A 14,219-nucleotide genomic window follows, 5' to 3' on the forward strand; every position below is an offset into this window, starting at 1 on the left:
TTGATCTTGAGCATTCCCAAATAGCAGACTCATGCCAGCTCTAAACAAATTCATCTTTATGGAAAACAGAATTATTGTAGCATGGGGGGTTTTTTGCTTGTTGTTTGGGGGGAGAAAAGGGGTTAAATTTGTTTCTGTTGTTTTTAGATTGAGTTCAGTTAACTGTCTCATTCCTACTAACTACAAGGAACAAAAGGTTCTGGTATTTTTATGCTTGTTACTGTTTGTTTAGTTATTGAAGTGAATCACTTTACATTTTCAGACAAGATTAACCACCAGAAATAATTCAGGAACCCATGAGTTAAAAGTCACACTTCAAGTTTCAGTCAAGTGAAGTTGCTCAATTCATGCATCTGATCCTTGGAATCTTCTCATTCCATTAGTTTTTCTCCCATCAACATTTCTTCATGTTGTGCAGACTGAACTTACACTTTCTCAACCACTGAGACACATACAGAAAAAGGAGCAAAAGAAGAAGAAGGGGGAAAAGAAGGGGAAAAAGGGGAAAAAGGAAATTATGGGGAGGAATATTTAGCTCTAAGTAGAAGTCAACAGGAAATTATTTTGCTGAAGTCTGGAGCTGGTGGAACAACATCAGTCATCAGCAGAATTAGGTGCTATTGAAGTTCCAAGAGAAAACAGAACTAAGAAGCAGGCATTAGCCTCAAGGAAAGTACATGCCATCACAATAATATTCTCTATACTAAAACTCACGAGGGCAACTCCTTCTGGAAGCTGTGCAGACAGGTATTCTTTTTCTCCAGTTTCTCTCAGAGCATAATTAGAGGCCGTAATTAGAGAATGCAGCCAGAGATGACCGAATGGTTTGTTGATAATTAGAGATACTGATCTACTGGCCTTCTTTTTGTCTCTTGCCCCATTCTCAGCTGTTTCTGACTGCATGACCCTGCTGTTTATGTCACTTCTGGTACCCTACTGATCACTTCATGCAGGTAACAGCGACATGACGAGAGGTGATGGCCTCAAGTAGCCCCAGGGGAGAATCAGGTTGAATATTAGGAAAAAAATTCTTTGAAAGGATGGTGATGCTTTGGAACAGGCTGCCCAGAGAAGGTGCTAGAGCCACCATCCATAGAGGCTTCCAATAAATGGATATATATGGCATTAAGTGATGTGTTTTAGTAGGTATGGTGGTGATGAACTGACAGATGGACTAGTTGGTTTTAGTAGTCTTTCCAACCATAATAGTTCTATGATTCTATCTTAGTAAATGAATCAGTATGAAAGAGCTTGGTGAGTGTGTCTGGGTAGGTGCAAGTGACAGAGGTTGGATATGTGGAAGGAAGAGTTAAGTTGAGAGAAGAAAGTACTCAGCAGCCTTATACCATCCCACTTCTTATGGAACTCCAGCTGTAGCATCAATTTTAGTTCTAGAGTTACCTGTTCTCCTCCCAGACTACACACCCTAATTCATACCCATTTCTTGAAGCAGTCAAGTTGAAGAGCCAGATTAATATTCTGCATCCCTGCAGTCCCAACACATTTGCCAAATATAGGTAAGGAAACCATAGCATAACTTATGCCATACAAGTCTGATCCCTGATGGCACCAGAAAAGGGAAGGAAACAAATAGAAAGAGACAATCAATCTAGCCAATAGCCTTTCAGGGACAAGAACCAGATTAAGAAGATAGAAACAATGAGGACACTGCTCTGACCACTGCCTGGGCCAGGACAGATGACCAGGCTTCTAGGCACAACCATGAGCTGTAACTCTCCTTCATTCGGAGCTCTCAAAAGTTACGCAACACAAGGCAGATTTACAGCAGTGGTATCATCAGGCTGTGATGACTGATAGAGAGTGGGTTTGTTCAGAACCAGAGGAGTGAAACTAGCTTCCTTAATGGGCTTCCTTCTTGCATATTCTAAGAAGCCAGATGATTCCTGGGATAACTTTTTTATTATTATTATTAAAGCACAGTGTTTTTGAGACTCTTTTCCCCTTAGATGCCCTATATTCTTGTTTGGGTTTGGTTTCTTTGGCATTTTTTATTCCCTTCTAACAAAGCTTCAATGTGCAAGGCCTGTGAGATTTGTAAGAGAATTACCTTCTGAAGTAAATTGGATCATTACAACAATGTAAGGCTTTGCAGCTGTATCTAAGTCAAAAACAAGGCAATTACAAAGCTGGGACAAGAATTCAAAGTCCAAAAACAGCAAAGCAAAGCTATGCTTCTTCAAATTAGAGAGGAAGATGACAGGACTCAGGTCAGCTGAGGTTATATCAGAAAAGAGTACAATTAATGTTGCTTCAAATTTAAATACTGCTCTTAGGCAGCTGGCATGTCTCAGTTGGAACTGAGTAATAGTATGTGCTGAATGTCACTGATCTGGATGTGCTCTGCCATTGCTTGAGTAAAAGGTGCCTCAGTAACATCTCTGTTTGTAATGAGGGAAGGGAATTCATATCCAAGAAAACCATAGCAAAAAACTTTAGCCTAGACAATAGGACTGGATCTTACAGAGAGACCTGAGACTAGGGATAAAAACAAATGTCTGGCTCTCCAGACACAAGAATTAGATTCATCCTGCCCCTAACTATTTTCAAAATGGACAGTTGCTTTCTGAATCAGGTGCCTATTCTAGAAAGATGAATCATGCTCACTGGTGGATGGGTCTAGCTTAGCTTTTGCTTTTATAGCACAGACCTAAAAAACAAGAGCTGAGATGAATGAATTCCTCCCCAGCAATCTGAGTTCTCACAGTCTGAGCATGTCTTTTTTTTTTTTTTTTTTTCTTTTAATCCATTTTTATTACATTCTCCTTGGGCTCCTAAGAAAGATAAAACATACACTTGAGAGAAATTCTGTCCCTCTTATAGGCATACATAAGGCCTAGCTGAGTCTAGAAACCTTCCTTCACGCCCTAAGTGTAATGAAAGGACTGGGCTAGCTGAGAATTCCTGAAGGTCTCCAAATTGCAGCCACTGTCAAACTACAGCTGACAGCTTCTGCAGGAACCTGTACTTCAACCTGGATTAGGCTTGCAATGTATCCTTCCTATTAATACAACACAATGAGATCAGAGTGCTTCCTGGTAGGACTTCAGGGTTCCCACAAAGATGCACCTTGGGTCATTTCTGCTTTGTGGAGTCATTGCCATAAATGGATGTGCGACAGATGAGACCTTGGAGTTATTTGTCCAGACTAAGGAAACAATATGCTACAGGACACCTCAATTAGCAAGCATACCTCACCTACTCACCTTGGACGGCTGTACCAGGGCCACCCACAGCAGTGGTGCCAGTACAGGCAAGTGACATAAACCTCTTAACTCTGGTAGTGAAGTGGTTGTTGATACAAATAAAGCCTTCAATACTATCAAACACTTTGTTACACATTTCCTTGCTCCAAGCAGGACAGAAAAGGCCTTTAAAGGGAAGGCTGAACTGAGTGCAGCTACTGTGGACACAAATGTGTGCCAAAGCAGAACAGCATTGTTTAGAGACTTTTATCTTAAGAGAGGTAATGATGGTGCTAGAAAAAGCTTACTTAAAAGCCGGCTGCAAGGCTGCCTGATGCAACAAGGTTACAGTCTGAGAGATACCATTTCCTAGCTCCACTGTAAAAGACTTTTGTAACCACCCCAAGGAAAGAACATCTGCCTGTATGTCAGTTAGGATTCCATCACTTTCCAGGTAAGATAAAGAAGAAGGAATGATGATGTGAGAGCAAGGTTTTGACGTGCATCCAGTTTTGCATCTTAACCCGCTCTCACACTTACCTGTTTTAAAGTTCCCCAGTTCACTTAAATGCCCAAGCTTCAAACCCAACTTCTCTTCCTTGATGCAAACCCTCAAGCTTATTTCTACAGATTCTAAGACCACTGTTCGGTATAATTTCTGCTTATCTACCTCTCTACAGTCATTGGTGGAGCTCAAAGCCCTGCAGTAAAGGTGGTTGAAGCTGGGAAACAGCGGTAGTAAGCATCAGGTCTGGAGAAAGCAAAGGCCTTGAGCAGAGTAACTTATGAGCACCTTTGCTTCTGTGAAGCTTCACTTAACATCGGTAGCCAAGAGAAAGGGGATGTGGAACACCACTCCTTCCCCTAAACCTAAGCACAGACTGAGATATCAGATAAATGCTTTGCAGGTACTGTTTCACATTCAATCAATTTTTAAAAGAGCAGGCATGTATTTAAGTCTGTTTAAAAGGACAGCCAGGAAGACTTGCAGATCAACTATGAATGCAGAGGGGGGCCAGGAAGTGGGTCCTTGCTCCTAGAACATTTACTGCCATCTAATTAGGCTTAACAAAGATTGGGCCATCTATGTAGTATGACAAAACTTAAGCTTAACCACTTAAAGATGAGTACACAAAGCCTTAGAGAAAAATCTATATAATATAATATATAATATTATTATATATAATAATATTATATAATATTATATTAATAATATATTAATTTAATATATTAATTAATAATATAATATATAATAGAGCAATATTATCATGTAATGCTATGATTCCCCTACTACATCCACATGTAGTTTATATAAACTAAGTAGTGCATAACTGTAACTTCTCATGCAAAATAATCTAAACAGCATATAACCAAATCTCTAGTGTACTTCATTCTGTTTCCTGCCTGGGTTAAATGCTGTGCACTTAGTACTGTAAGACTCCTTTTTTTCTTTCCCTCAGAAGTGTTTTCTTAATTGACTAACACTATTTAACTGTGTTTCCTTCCTGTAAAAGTCTTGTTCAGAGACTTAGTTGTCCCCCCATTAGAGGGATGTTACTGGAGAGTCATATTAACATAGGATATGATCAGAGAACTATCCACAAAATCTTAACCGATCTTAAAATGTCTTACTACTCATTACACTAATATCTTGTCCAAAAGTCATACCAGACATTTGTTCTTTAGAAAAGCCTACCATGCTTACCTGTTAAATACAACTAATGGATAACTGTTTTAGAGCTGTGAAAGCAAGGTTGGTGAAGCCAGCATCTGTCATAAGCATCTCCCAGCCAATCCCCAGGCACACATCAGAACTTGGGAATTTTACCGTGACTAAGATCAGAGAGGAAAAATCAAGTCTGTTCAATAAGTCATGTGTCATGTGCTTAATATAGTTACATCTCCAGCTATATCCCATCAATTCTGTCTTCCTGCTTAGTTCTCCTTCTCTTGTAAATAAAAAAGCTGTTCTTGATTCATTGAATTTGTAACAAGCACAAAACACCAACTATTCGCATAGATCTACACTGTGGAAGAGATTCAGTCCTTCATTTTCTCTCCACAGGGCTTTTAGTGACCCTTCTAGACAGACATCAGTCTGCCTATCGGTATATCAGCATTTTTTACTTTGTCCAAGAGAGACCAAACTTCCTACATTGTGAAGTTCCAGCACCTGTTTCTCCAATAGATTTCTTGACAGTGTTTGCTGAAAAACATCCTTATGGAAGCCCTGCAGCCTTTGTCTCTCCCTGCCTGATCACTGACTCATCTGCTTGTCAGTCACCTACCTGTATGGTGGGGAAATAACCTTTCTGCTGCCTCTTCTGTAATTACTTACAACATAGTGCTTACACATTTCATTATACATGCACTATTCTGTGACTATATTATTTAACCAGTAATAGAGATGCAGTACTCATCAATCTCAGTGACATGTCAAGAGAGCCTGCAGGATGAAGAGAGGGTGTAGAGCAGAAACCATAACTTGATACTGTGGTGAAGATGCCTTACTTCATACTTACTACTAATTAAAAAAACAGCACACAACCAGAAAAATGTATGGTAAGTTTAAACTGATAGGATTTAAGGGAAAGGACAAAAATGAACAAAAAACTCACTAGCACAGAAATCCACTGGAAACGTCCTAAGTTGAGAAGCTTCCTGAGGTACTTACGGAGCTGTGAGATAGCCTTCCAAAAATCCAGCTGCATACATGATATCTTCATTGCTTAAGGTCTGATGGCCGTAGCCTGCTTTGATCTCCAAAACTCCCCAACCTGTTGTCTGTACAGTGTTGTTGTAGAAGCCATAGGCATCTCCTCTCCTGTCCAGTATATTCTTGACCTGAAGTACTTTTTGAGCTTTATTCCAGTACAAAGTTGCATAGCGCATTTCTGTGGCCAAGAAGAAAGAAAGCAATGGAAACAAAACATGAGGGAAATTAGTGAAGCAACGCATCTGAAAAGCAACAAGCAATATAAGAACATCATTTTACTTCAACATTGCTGACTCTTAAGAGGACTAGGAGGGTCAGAGAACTAGTTACAACACACACCAACCCAGGTCTCCAGAGTCCCAAGAAAGCTGCTGTTAAACATCAGAGTGGAATGGGTTGGTGTACCACCTCTTCAGAAGTCTCTCACACAGTGTTTGTAGACTGAGAACTAAAGAAGTTGCTGCTGCAAACTAAGACTTAAACAAGAAAAGCATGAGTAAGTATTTCCTATCCAGTTGTGGATTGCTGAGGCAATTTTAAAGTTTCTTTGGTAGCTTTCCAGAAGGTTTGATCCCATTATGGAGACCAACACTAACGTTACCATCCTGAAGAGCAGTATGAGAACCAAGTAGAGTTTTACAAGGACAGCAGTTTATTCTCATGTTACTTTGGTTTTCCTCTTTTTTTTTTTTCCCCCTCCAAACTTCCTGGAGAGCACCTTGGAGGTGCTATCACCCAACCTGCAGAGCTCAGCAGATCACAGGCTGAAAGATCAAAGCACCAAACACACATGCAATACATTTTAAGACACACAGCACCTATCACACAACTAGAATAGAATGGACTCCAAGCACTAAAAGATAAGGAAAGGTGGACAAGGAGGGCATCAGTTTGCTTCGGAGTTCTGCCTGGAATTCTGTCTGGGGAACATTATTAATTAATTTGATTTTTAATCCTGTTGCACTGAAGGAGAAAAAGCAAGTTAATGAGATTTCAGAAAAACCTCTGACTGTTCAGCCTTACCCAAAATTAGACCTGATTACATCAGAGCAATACAAGTGAAAAGACTTGAGGGGCAGAGCAACAGACTGGGAACATCAGAGTTTCTAGAACTATTTTAAGGGATGAGCTCATAAAAACAACAGGGAAACTGGTGATGTTTTTATTCTTCTGAACACTGCTCCCAGCCTACATACAACAACAAATTGCAATTTGGTTACTACGCCTCACAACAAATTCATTTTCTGTATCGTGCCCACAATACCTGCAAAACAGAGAGCTAGAAGCAATTCCAGATGATTTTACACAAAATATTTAGTGAATTTACTGAATATAAGAAAAAAAGCAATACAGTGCCAGCACAATGCCTAATGCTCTCCAAAAAGCTTTAAGTAAAATGTCTGTGATTAAGTAGCTCATCTGACTTAAATTTAAGTGCACCCAGTTCACTCAGTACTCTTCATTAGGAAGATGTTTTTATGAAGAGCCATGAAGTGGCTGAACGAAAAGCAAAACAGGTTTCTAAGAACCAAATAAGTTCTTTCTCCAACTAATCACTTTTGGACATAGCAGTTAATCAGCTTCTTTAAGACATTTTTCATCTGTTTTACTAGATTGCTGAATACTCAGTCTCATTCCCAGGGTTCCAGCAAGAAGGGCAAAAAGTGTTCCTTACTAAGAAAGCTTGGAAGGAGATCTCTGGAAGTCATCCGGTCCAATGCACTTGCTTATGCAAGGTCACACTCCAAGCTAGCTGCCCAGGGCCACAGGCAGGTGGCGTCTGAGAAGAAGACACCAGTCTGCCTGGAGCCTCCAGTACAAGATGCAGAGCTCTTGGAACATGTCCAGAGGACCACTAAGACTATCAGAGGGCTGGATCACCACTCCTATAAGGAAAAGTTAAGGAAACTGGGCTTATTTAGCTTAGAGAAAAGAAGACTCTGGTGGGACCTCATAATGGCCTTCCAATACTTGAAGGGAGTGTTTAAACAGGAGGGGGAACATCTGTTTACAAGAGTGGATGGTGATAGGACAAGGGGGAATGGTTTTAAACTGAAACAGGGGAGGTTTAGGCTAGAGATTAGGAGGAAGTTTTTCCACACAGAGGGTGGTGACACACTGGAACAGGTTGCCCAAGGAGGTTTTGGCTGCCCCATCCCTGGAGGCATTCAAGGCCATGTTGGATGTGGCTCTGGGCAGCCTGGTCTGGTGGTTGATGACTCTGCAGATAGCAGGGGGGCTGAAACTAGATGATCATTGTGGTCCTTTTCAACCCAGGCCATTCTATGATTCACTATCTCACTGGGCAACCTGTGCCAATGCTTCAGCACCTGTAAAGAAGAGAAGTTCTTCCTGGTGTTCAGAGGGAACCTCCAGTGTCCCAATTTGTGCTCACTGCCTCTTGTTCTGGCCCTGGGCACCACTGAAAATGGCTTGATTTGTCCTCTTTGCGCCCTCAATTCAGATATCTAAAGACATTAATGAGATCCTCCTTTGGAGTTCTCTAGGCTGAACAGTCCCAGCTCACATGGCCTCTTCTCACAGGAGAGGAGCTCCAGTGCTTTCATTATCCTCATGGCCCTTCACCGGATTCTCTGCAGTACATCCAGGTCTCTCCTGGACTGAGAGGCCCAGAATTGGACACAGTACTCAAGGTGTATCCTCTCCAGTGCTAAGTAGAAAGGAAGGATCACATTCCTCAACCTGAAGGCAATATTTGCCAAAAGTCCAGGATACTATTAACCTTCTTCGCAGAACTTTCCACTTCCTTTTGTTGAAGCTCATGAAGTTCTTGACAGATCATTTCCACATTTTGCTAAGGTGCCTAGGGGTGAAGAAAATCCCTCTGGTCTATCAATCACCCCTTCTGGTTTTATATCATCAGGAAACTTGTTGAGGGTAGTGTGTCCCAGCATTAATGAAGACACTGAACAGTATTGAACCTAGTACTGAACCTGCAGTACATGGTCTCCAGATATAGATTTGTACCATTGAATACTATGTCAGGCTTCATAATGTACACGTGCAAATGGGGAAGCGTAAACCTGAACATCCTTCTAGTACTGAAGAAAATCTTCCCCTCCCCCCATTCTATGAATAGGAGATTTTACGTGAACTAATTTAGAGATTAAGTTACTTCAGGGACTGGGCACACAATGTTTATAAACATGCTTTTCATCTGCCAGGTACTGATGCTATTTAAAGGACTGAGACATGACAGACCTTGGATACCTCTTCAAGCAGCCATAATCTCAGTTTTCCTTTTTCACCCTGCCTCATGTATCACTAAAAGATAATTAATTGCTGCTTTAGTTTAAGGGTAAACATGGGAACCCTGAGACAGGCTGAAAAAAAAAAATCTATGAAAAGCAGAGCAGGCTAATGAGGCTGATCAGTACAGACTGCCAAAGACCATTCAGAAAACTATAGCTCACAAAAGCAAAGGTAATGGGGAAGGCTGGGTCATGAACAGGCTGAACAGAGACAGACTCACGCCCTGAACACACATACTCTAATGTGGCAGGCTGCGTTTCTTTGTTTCACTCCCTGACAGAGCACAAAGATTCAGAATTGTTTTCAAAAGAAGTCAGAATGAACTTTTAAATTATCCTTGAGTTTGCCCTGCCCTTAACTTTTCACTATAAAAACTTAACTACAGAAAATCAGAACTGGAAGAGGAGAGAAGTGAAAGCATGAAGCTACAGGATGCAAGGAAGCTGCAGAGGCCTTTAGGGGAACAGCACTGAGCCATGTGCCATAGATGCTGTTTAACAACAATGCTGGAAGACAGCATTTCCCATTACTGATTTCTGTAGTTTTTTGGCAGCTCATATATTCTCATTCATTTTTATAACAGTTTCTGCAACTCTAATGGGTCTGATCTATGTGTCAAAATACCCTCAGATTAAATAATATGCCTACTTCAAGAAACAGATATTTATGCACAATCATACAGTAACTGTTATAATTTACAAGATAAGGTTTTATATTGATGAAGGTAGAACTAAAATCGTACCCTATAAATTGGTGTGCACATAAGCTTACACTTTCCCATAATTGAAGCATTTCCTATCACTGTCACAGTTGTTACTTATTCATCTAAACAAGCAGTTCTACCTTTACCAAGAAAACCATCCAGAACCAAAACATACGAACAGAATACAGATACCTAAGAACAAACTGCAGAATTCCACACAATCCTTTACGTGTCCTTTAACACCATGAACCTCTCCGTAGTATAATGCCAGCATTTTTATTTTGGGAGGATGATGCAGAGATCTTAATATATCCTACCCCAGCAGTTCTGTTGGTAATGCCTTACATACGAATCCAGTGTGATGTCTCCATGAATCTAGAAATTATCCTTTTATCATAGAACTCACTATGCAGCAGAGAACACTGACAAATGTCAACTTACTGCTTCTCTCAGGGCTCTGAAGAACAGAAATGACCGTGATAACTTATAGCAAGTCCTTATCAGTACTGCTTAGTAGGGTTAACCCAAGAAAAAAGCAGAAGTACACACTATTTACTGCAACAAATGACTCCGTGTCCTCAGGAGAAGGGTAGGTCAATGGAGCCAGAACTGTCTGTGTAGCATCAGCAACACACAGCTCCAACACAGCTGCCAATGCACTGCAAGATTGGAGGCAGAAGTGCAGAACTGCAATGACAGAACAAGTATGTAAATAAGTAAATGTTCCTTCTCTTGTCTGCAGGCTGCAGGGACTGGGAAGAACCTTTCCTGAAGCTGCCAGTTATTACAGACATATTGATGCTTTTGCCAAATAAAGATCCACAAACAGGAATATTGTTGGCAGAGAACTGGGATTTCGTCACCATGTGAGAAGTATCTGCCTTTTGCCAAGATCATACCCTGGAAAATGGAACATGAAGATATTTCAGCTGTGGCTTGGAAACAATGGTACCTAGCAGTAACATGCAGGGAAAGAACAGGATGAATAGACAGAAAACGAATAATCCAGCAAGATGGACCAAGAGCATCTAACATGCACTATTTAATAACTATCTCTTACATTTATTAAATACATTAAAACTACAGAAATAGCACCCAACACACCTTGAGAATAGCTTTTCCTTATGCTTTTGTTTTGAAAACATACATACATCTGGACATCCTACTAGACTTCTCACTGCAGAAGTTAACAGAACTCCCTCTTCCCTGCAGGTGGAACAGCTACAAGGTTTGGGGGTCAGAGTTAACATTATTATTTGTCCTTAGTTTAAGCAACAAGCCCACTCACAAGCAATAGTGAGAGCACTGTGAATATTTTCAACCATTTCATGCATTTCAGGTTACATCTGACTAAATTAAGTCAGAGTAGGAAAACCACTGGATTCCTCAGCTATTATTAATTCTTATCTCTATTTTACATGCTTGTTTCTGGTTTTTGAAAGGTGAGGAATTTTTTTTGGTGGAGGTCTTAAGATGTAGTTATTAGATCCCACCCATTCACTTTCCTTTTCCTGTTTCACTGAAAACATTTCTTGCACAACCTGGAACCATTAAAATAAAGCAGAGTTTCACATCTTCCCTTTATTAGTACAGCCCGTCCTACAACTAATGTTCAGTCAGTTGTTCATTCCATGTATCAGGTCAACCATAATAAGAAGCATCTGATATTTCAGTTCAATTTTGTAATTTGAAACAACTTGCCCTATTTTCCCAATGAAATTTTAGAACCAGCCTCCTAACTGTTCAGAAAGGTTGCACATCCCTGAAGAACAAGTGAGGTTTCACACTACAGTTATGACCAGAATTCATTACAAAATGAACATTAAGTACTACAGGCTTTCTCTAGAGATTAGCTTAAACCACAAAGGCACTTAACATGAAAGCTAGTAATTTTCAATTAAAGAATGAAATGTATTCTTGTTCTTGAACAGAAGTTACTTGTGTTTTCTATTCCACCAGCCTTAATTAATCCTATCTCCTTATACATTTTAAGTAATTTTTCAATTTGCCTTCAACAAGCCTATCATTACTTGAAGCCTAATCCCCTGACTTCTGCTCACTGGAGAGAGAGGCAATACTGAAACGTGTGAACTCTGATTTAGGAGTTTCAATTTTGTAAGGTGTTCATGTTCACAAAGATGCTTGTGAATGTGATACTTGCCAAAACTACAGGCCTCCAGCACACACCATCCACAGAGGAAACAAAAGCAGTTATTTCTCAAGTAGCTTCAGTAATTTTAGTCCCAAACTTTCAGTGATTTTTACCAGAGAACATTCTCCAAACATCTTCCAGATTGCACAATGAAGAATCTTCAAGGAGTTTAAGATACTCATAAACAATGAATAAAGATAGAGAAAACAAAACAACCAGAAAATTCACAATATTGAAAGCTAAATTTGTTCTAATAAATAGCCCAAAGGCACTTCCATACACTGCTTAATAGTCTCCTATTTGCCTACTTCAATTATGATGTGAGGAATCAGTAAAGTATTAGCTTAAACTACTTTATACCCTAAATTTCCTTTCACTTCTTTCCGCATGCTCCATGCTTGATTCTTCCTTAAGTCCTGCTAATGCAGTAATGAAAGTTTTTGCTAATTCACAGAATCATAGAATGATTTTTGTCAGAGTAGGTCACCCATCAGGACCCCCAGTTCCTTCTCTGCACAGCCACCCCTGATGAGTCCTGCCAGTCTGTATATGTGCCTGGGCCTACCCTGGCCCAAGTGCAATGCATTCATTCTCATCTTCATTAGGTTCAACATTAAGGTTTGAAAAAAACAGGTCTCCAAGATGAGATAGAGCTGTCCACCAAATGAGATATTCGTAACAACGTAGACATGTTAAAACAGTTGTCACGAACTTCTTGTTCTGTAAGCAATTAATTAGTGAACCAGGAACCTCCTAGAAGATTTCATAGAATCATACAACGTTTTAGGTCAGAAGCGACCTCAAAGCCCACCCACTCCCACCCCGTGCTGTGGGCAGGGCTGCCACCCCCAAGCACGAGCTGCCCAGGGTCCCATCCAACCTGGCCTTGAACCTCCAGGGATGGGGCACCCACAGCTCTCTAGGCAGCTGTGCCAGCGCCTCACCTCCTTCTGAGCAACGCATTTACCCCCGCAGCCGCTCCGCGGGCGTCACGGCCGTCCCTTACCCCGGCACGAGGCGCAGCGCCTGTTCAGTAGCCGGGCCGGGACAGCGCCCCCGGCCGCCAGGCAGCCCCGCAGTACCCGCCCGCCCCGACACGAAGGCTCCGGGGCGAGACCCCGCCGCCGTCCCGAGAGCCGCTCGCCTCACCTGCACGGCTCCCCGCCACCGCCCATACGAGGACGAGCCCCCAGCAGCACCACAACCGGCCGCCGCCGAGCCGGGCCATGCTGCTCGCTCCCCCGCGTCTCCTCTGGGCACCGGGAGGCGGCGGGACTTTAAGAAGTTCCCTCACTCAGGGCAGGTCTCGCCGCTGCCCCCGCCTCCTCCGGCGCCCGCCCCGACGCCCCCGAGCTGGGGGTGGCCCCACAGGGACAAGGGTAACCCCAGCAGCTGGGCGTCCCTTCCCCTCGCGGGAAGCGGTGGTTGCTTGTCTGCCCACTCTGCCCCCTCCCAAGTCGCTTCGTGGTGGTCCCGAGGCTCGCGGGCGCCGCAGGGGCTCCTCTCCTCGAGGGCTTGGCCACTACGCTGCTCTCCGGGCCCGGCTGTATCGCAGCCCGCTGGAGGAGATGGTGAAAGGTGTCGGGCTGAGACCTGGCTGTGTTTGGGGGCACAGAATTTGTTTCCAGAACCCCCAGAGCCGAGCTGGGAGCTGGGGTTCACTGCTGGGCAAGCTCAGCTCTCCTCTCCACGCTGACCAACCTCGAGTAGCACAACACCATGGAGGGACAGCCCCAGACCTGACTCTGCCAGCCCCCCAGGCTGACCGACCTGCAGGGCTTGCCAGAGAACACTCCAGGAAAGCAACAAGAGTTAACATTGTGTCTTATCAAACCACGTCTTTTGCAAAGTGGACGGGCATCTTCCAGCCCTGTTACGGCAAATCACCGTGCATTTCCCTGCAGAAAAAGAACGAGAGAGAGCACTTTCCTTAGGGCTTACAACTATGGCCATTTCCTGTGGGTGCCCCATCCCTGGAGGTTCACGGCCAGGTTGGACGGGGCCCTGGGCAGCCTGAGCTGGGGGGTGGCAGCACTGCCCACAGAATGGGGTGGAACTGGGTGGGTTTTAAGGTCACCTCCAACCCAAACCATTCTGTGGTTTGGTGACAGTTTTCTGATGGCAGAAGGCTCTTTAATCCAACATTTAATAACAAAATGCTGTGATAAGATA

At 42.5% G+C, this 14,219-nt stretch overlaps 1 protein-coding gene across 3 annotated transcripts in view; it reads right to left on the minus strand.

The window, feature by feature from the left end:
* Positions 1 to 13,301, minus strand: part of PLBD1 (phospholipase B domain containing 1) — a 33,277-nt gene extending 19,976 nt beyond the window's left edge. Inside the window, exons 1-3 of one of the 3 annotated variants that reach the window (XM_032444391.2) lie at positions 10,659 to 10,790; positions 10,445 to 10,582; positions 5,878 to 6,097 (exon numbers count right to left, since the gene is read on the minus strand). In XM_032444391.2, the coding sequence (XP_032300282.2) occupies positions 5,878 to 6,097; positions 10,445 to 10,582; positions 10,659 to 10,761 (461 nt within the window). In that variant the 5' untranslated portion in view covers positions 10,762 to 10,790. Of the gene's footprint in view, positions 1 to 5,877; positions 6,098 to 10,087; positions 10,185 to 10,444; positions 10,583 to 10,658; positions 10,791 to 13,196 lie in introns of those variants that run through there. The other 2 variants (XM_015861955.3, XM_015861947.3) reach the window with 2 other exon arrangements.
* Positions 13,302 to 14,219: the final 918 nt, after the last annotated feature.

The sequence above is a fragment of the Coturnix japonica genome, chromosome 1 (assembly GCF_054131305.1).
Source record: "Coturnix japonica strain WE chromosome 1, WE-NBRP24, whole genome shotgun sequence".
In the NCBI taxonomy this organism is placed as follows: domain Eukaryota; kingdom Metazoa; phylum Chordata; class Aves; order Galliformes; family Phasianidae; genus Coturnix; species Coturnix japonica.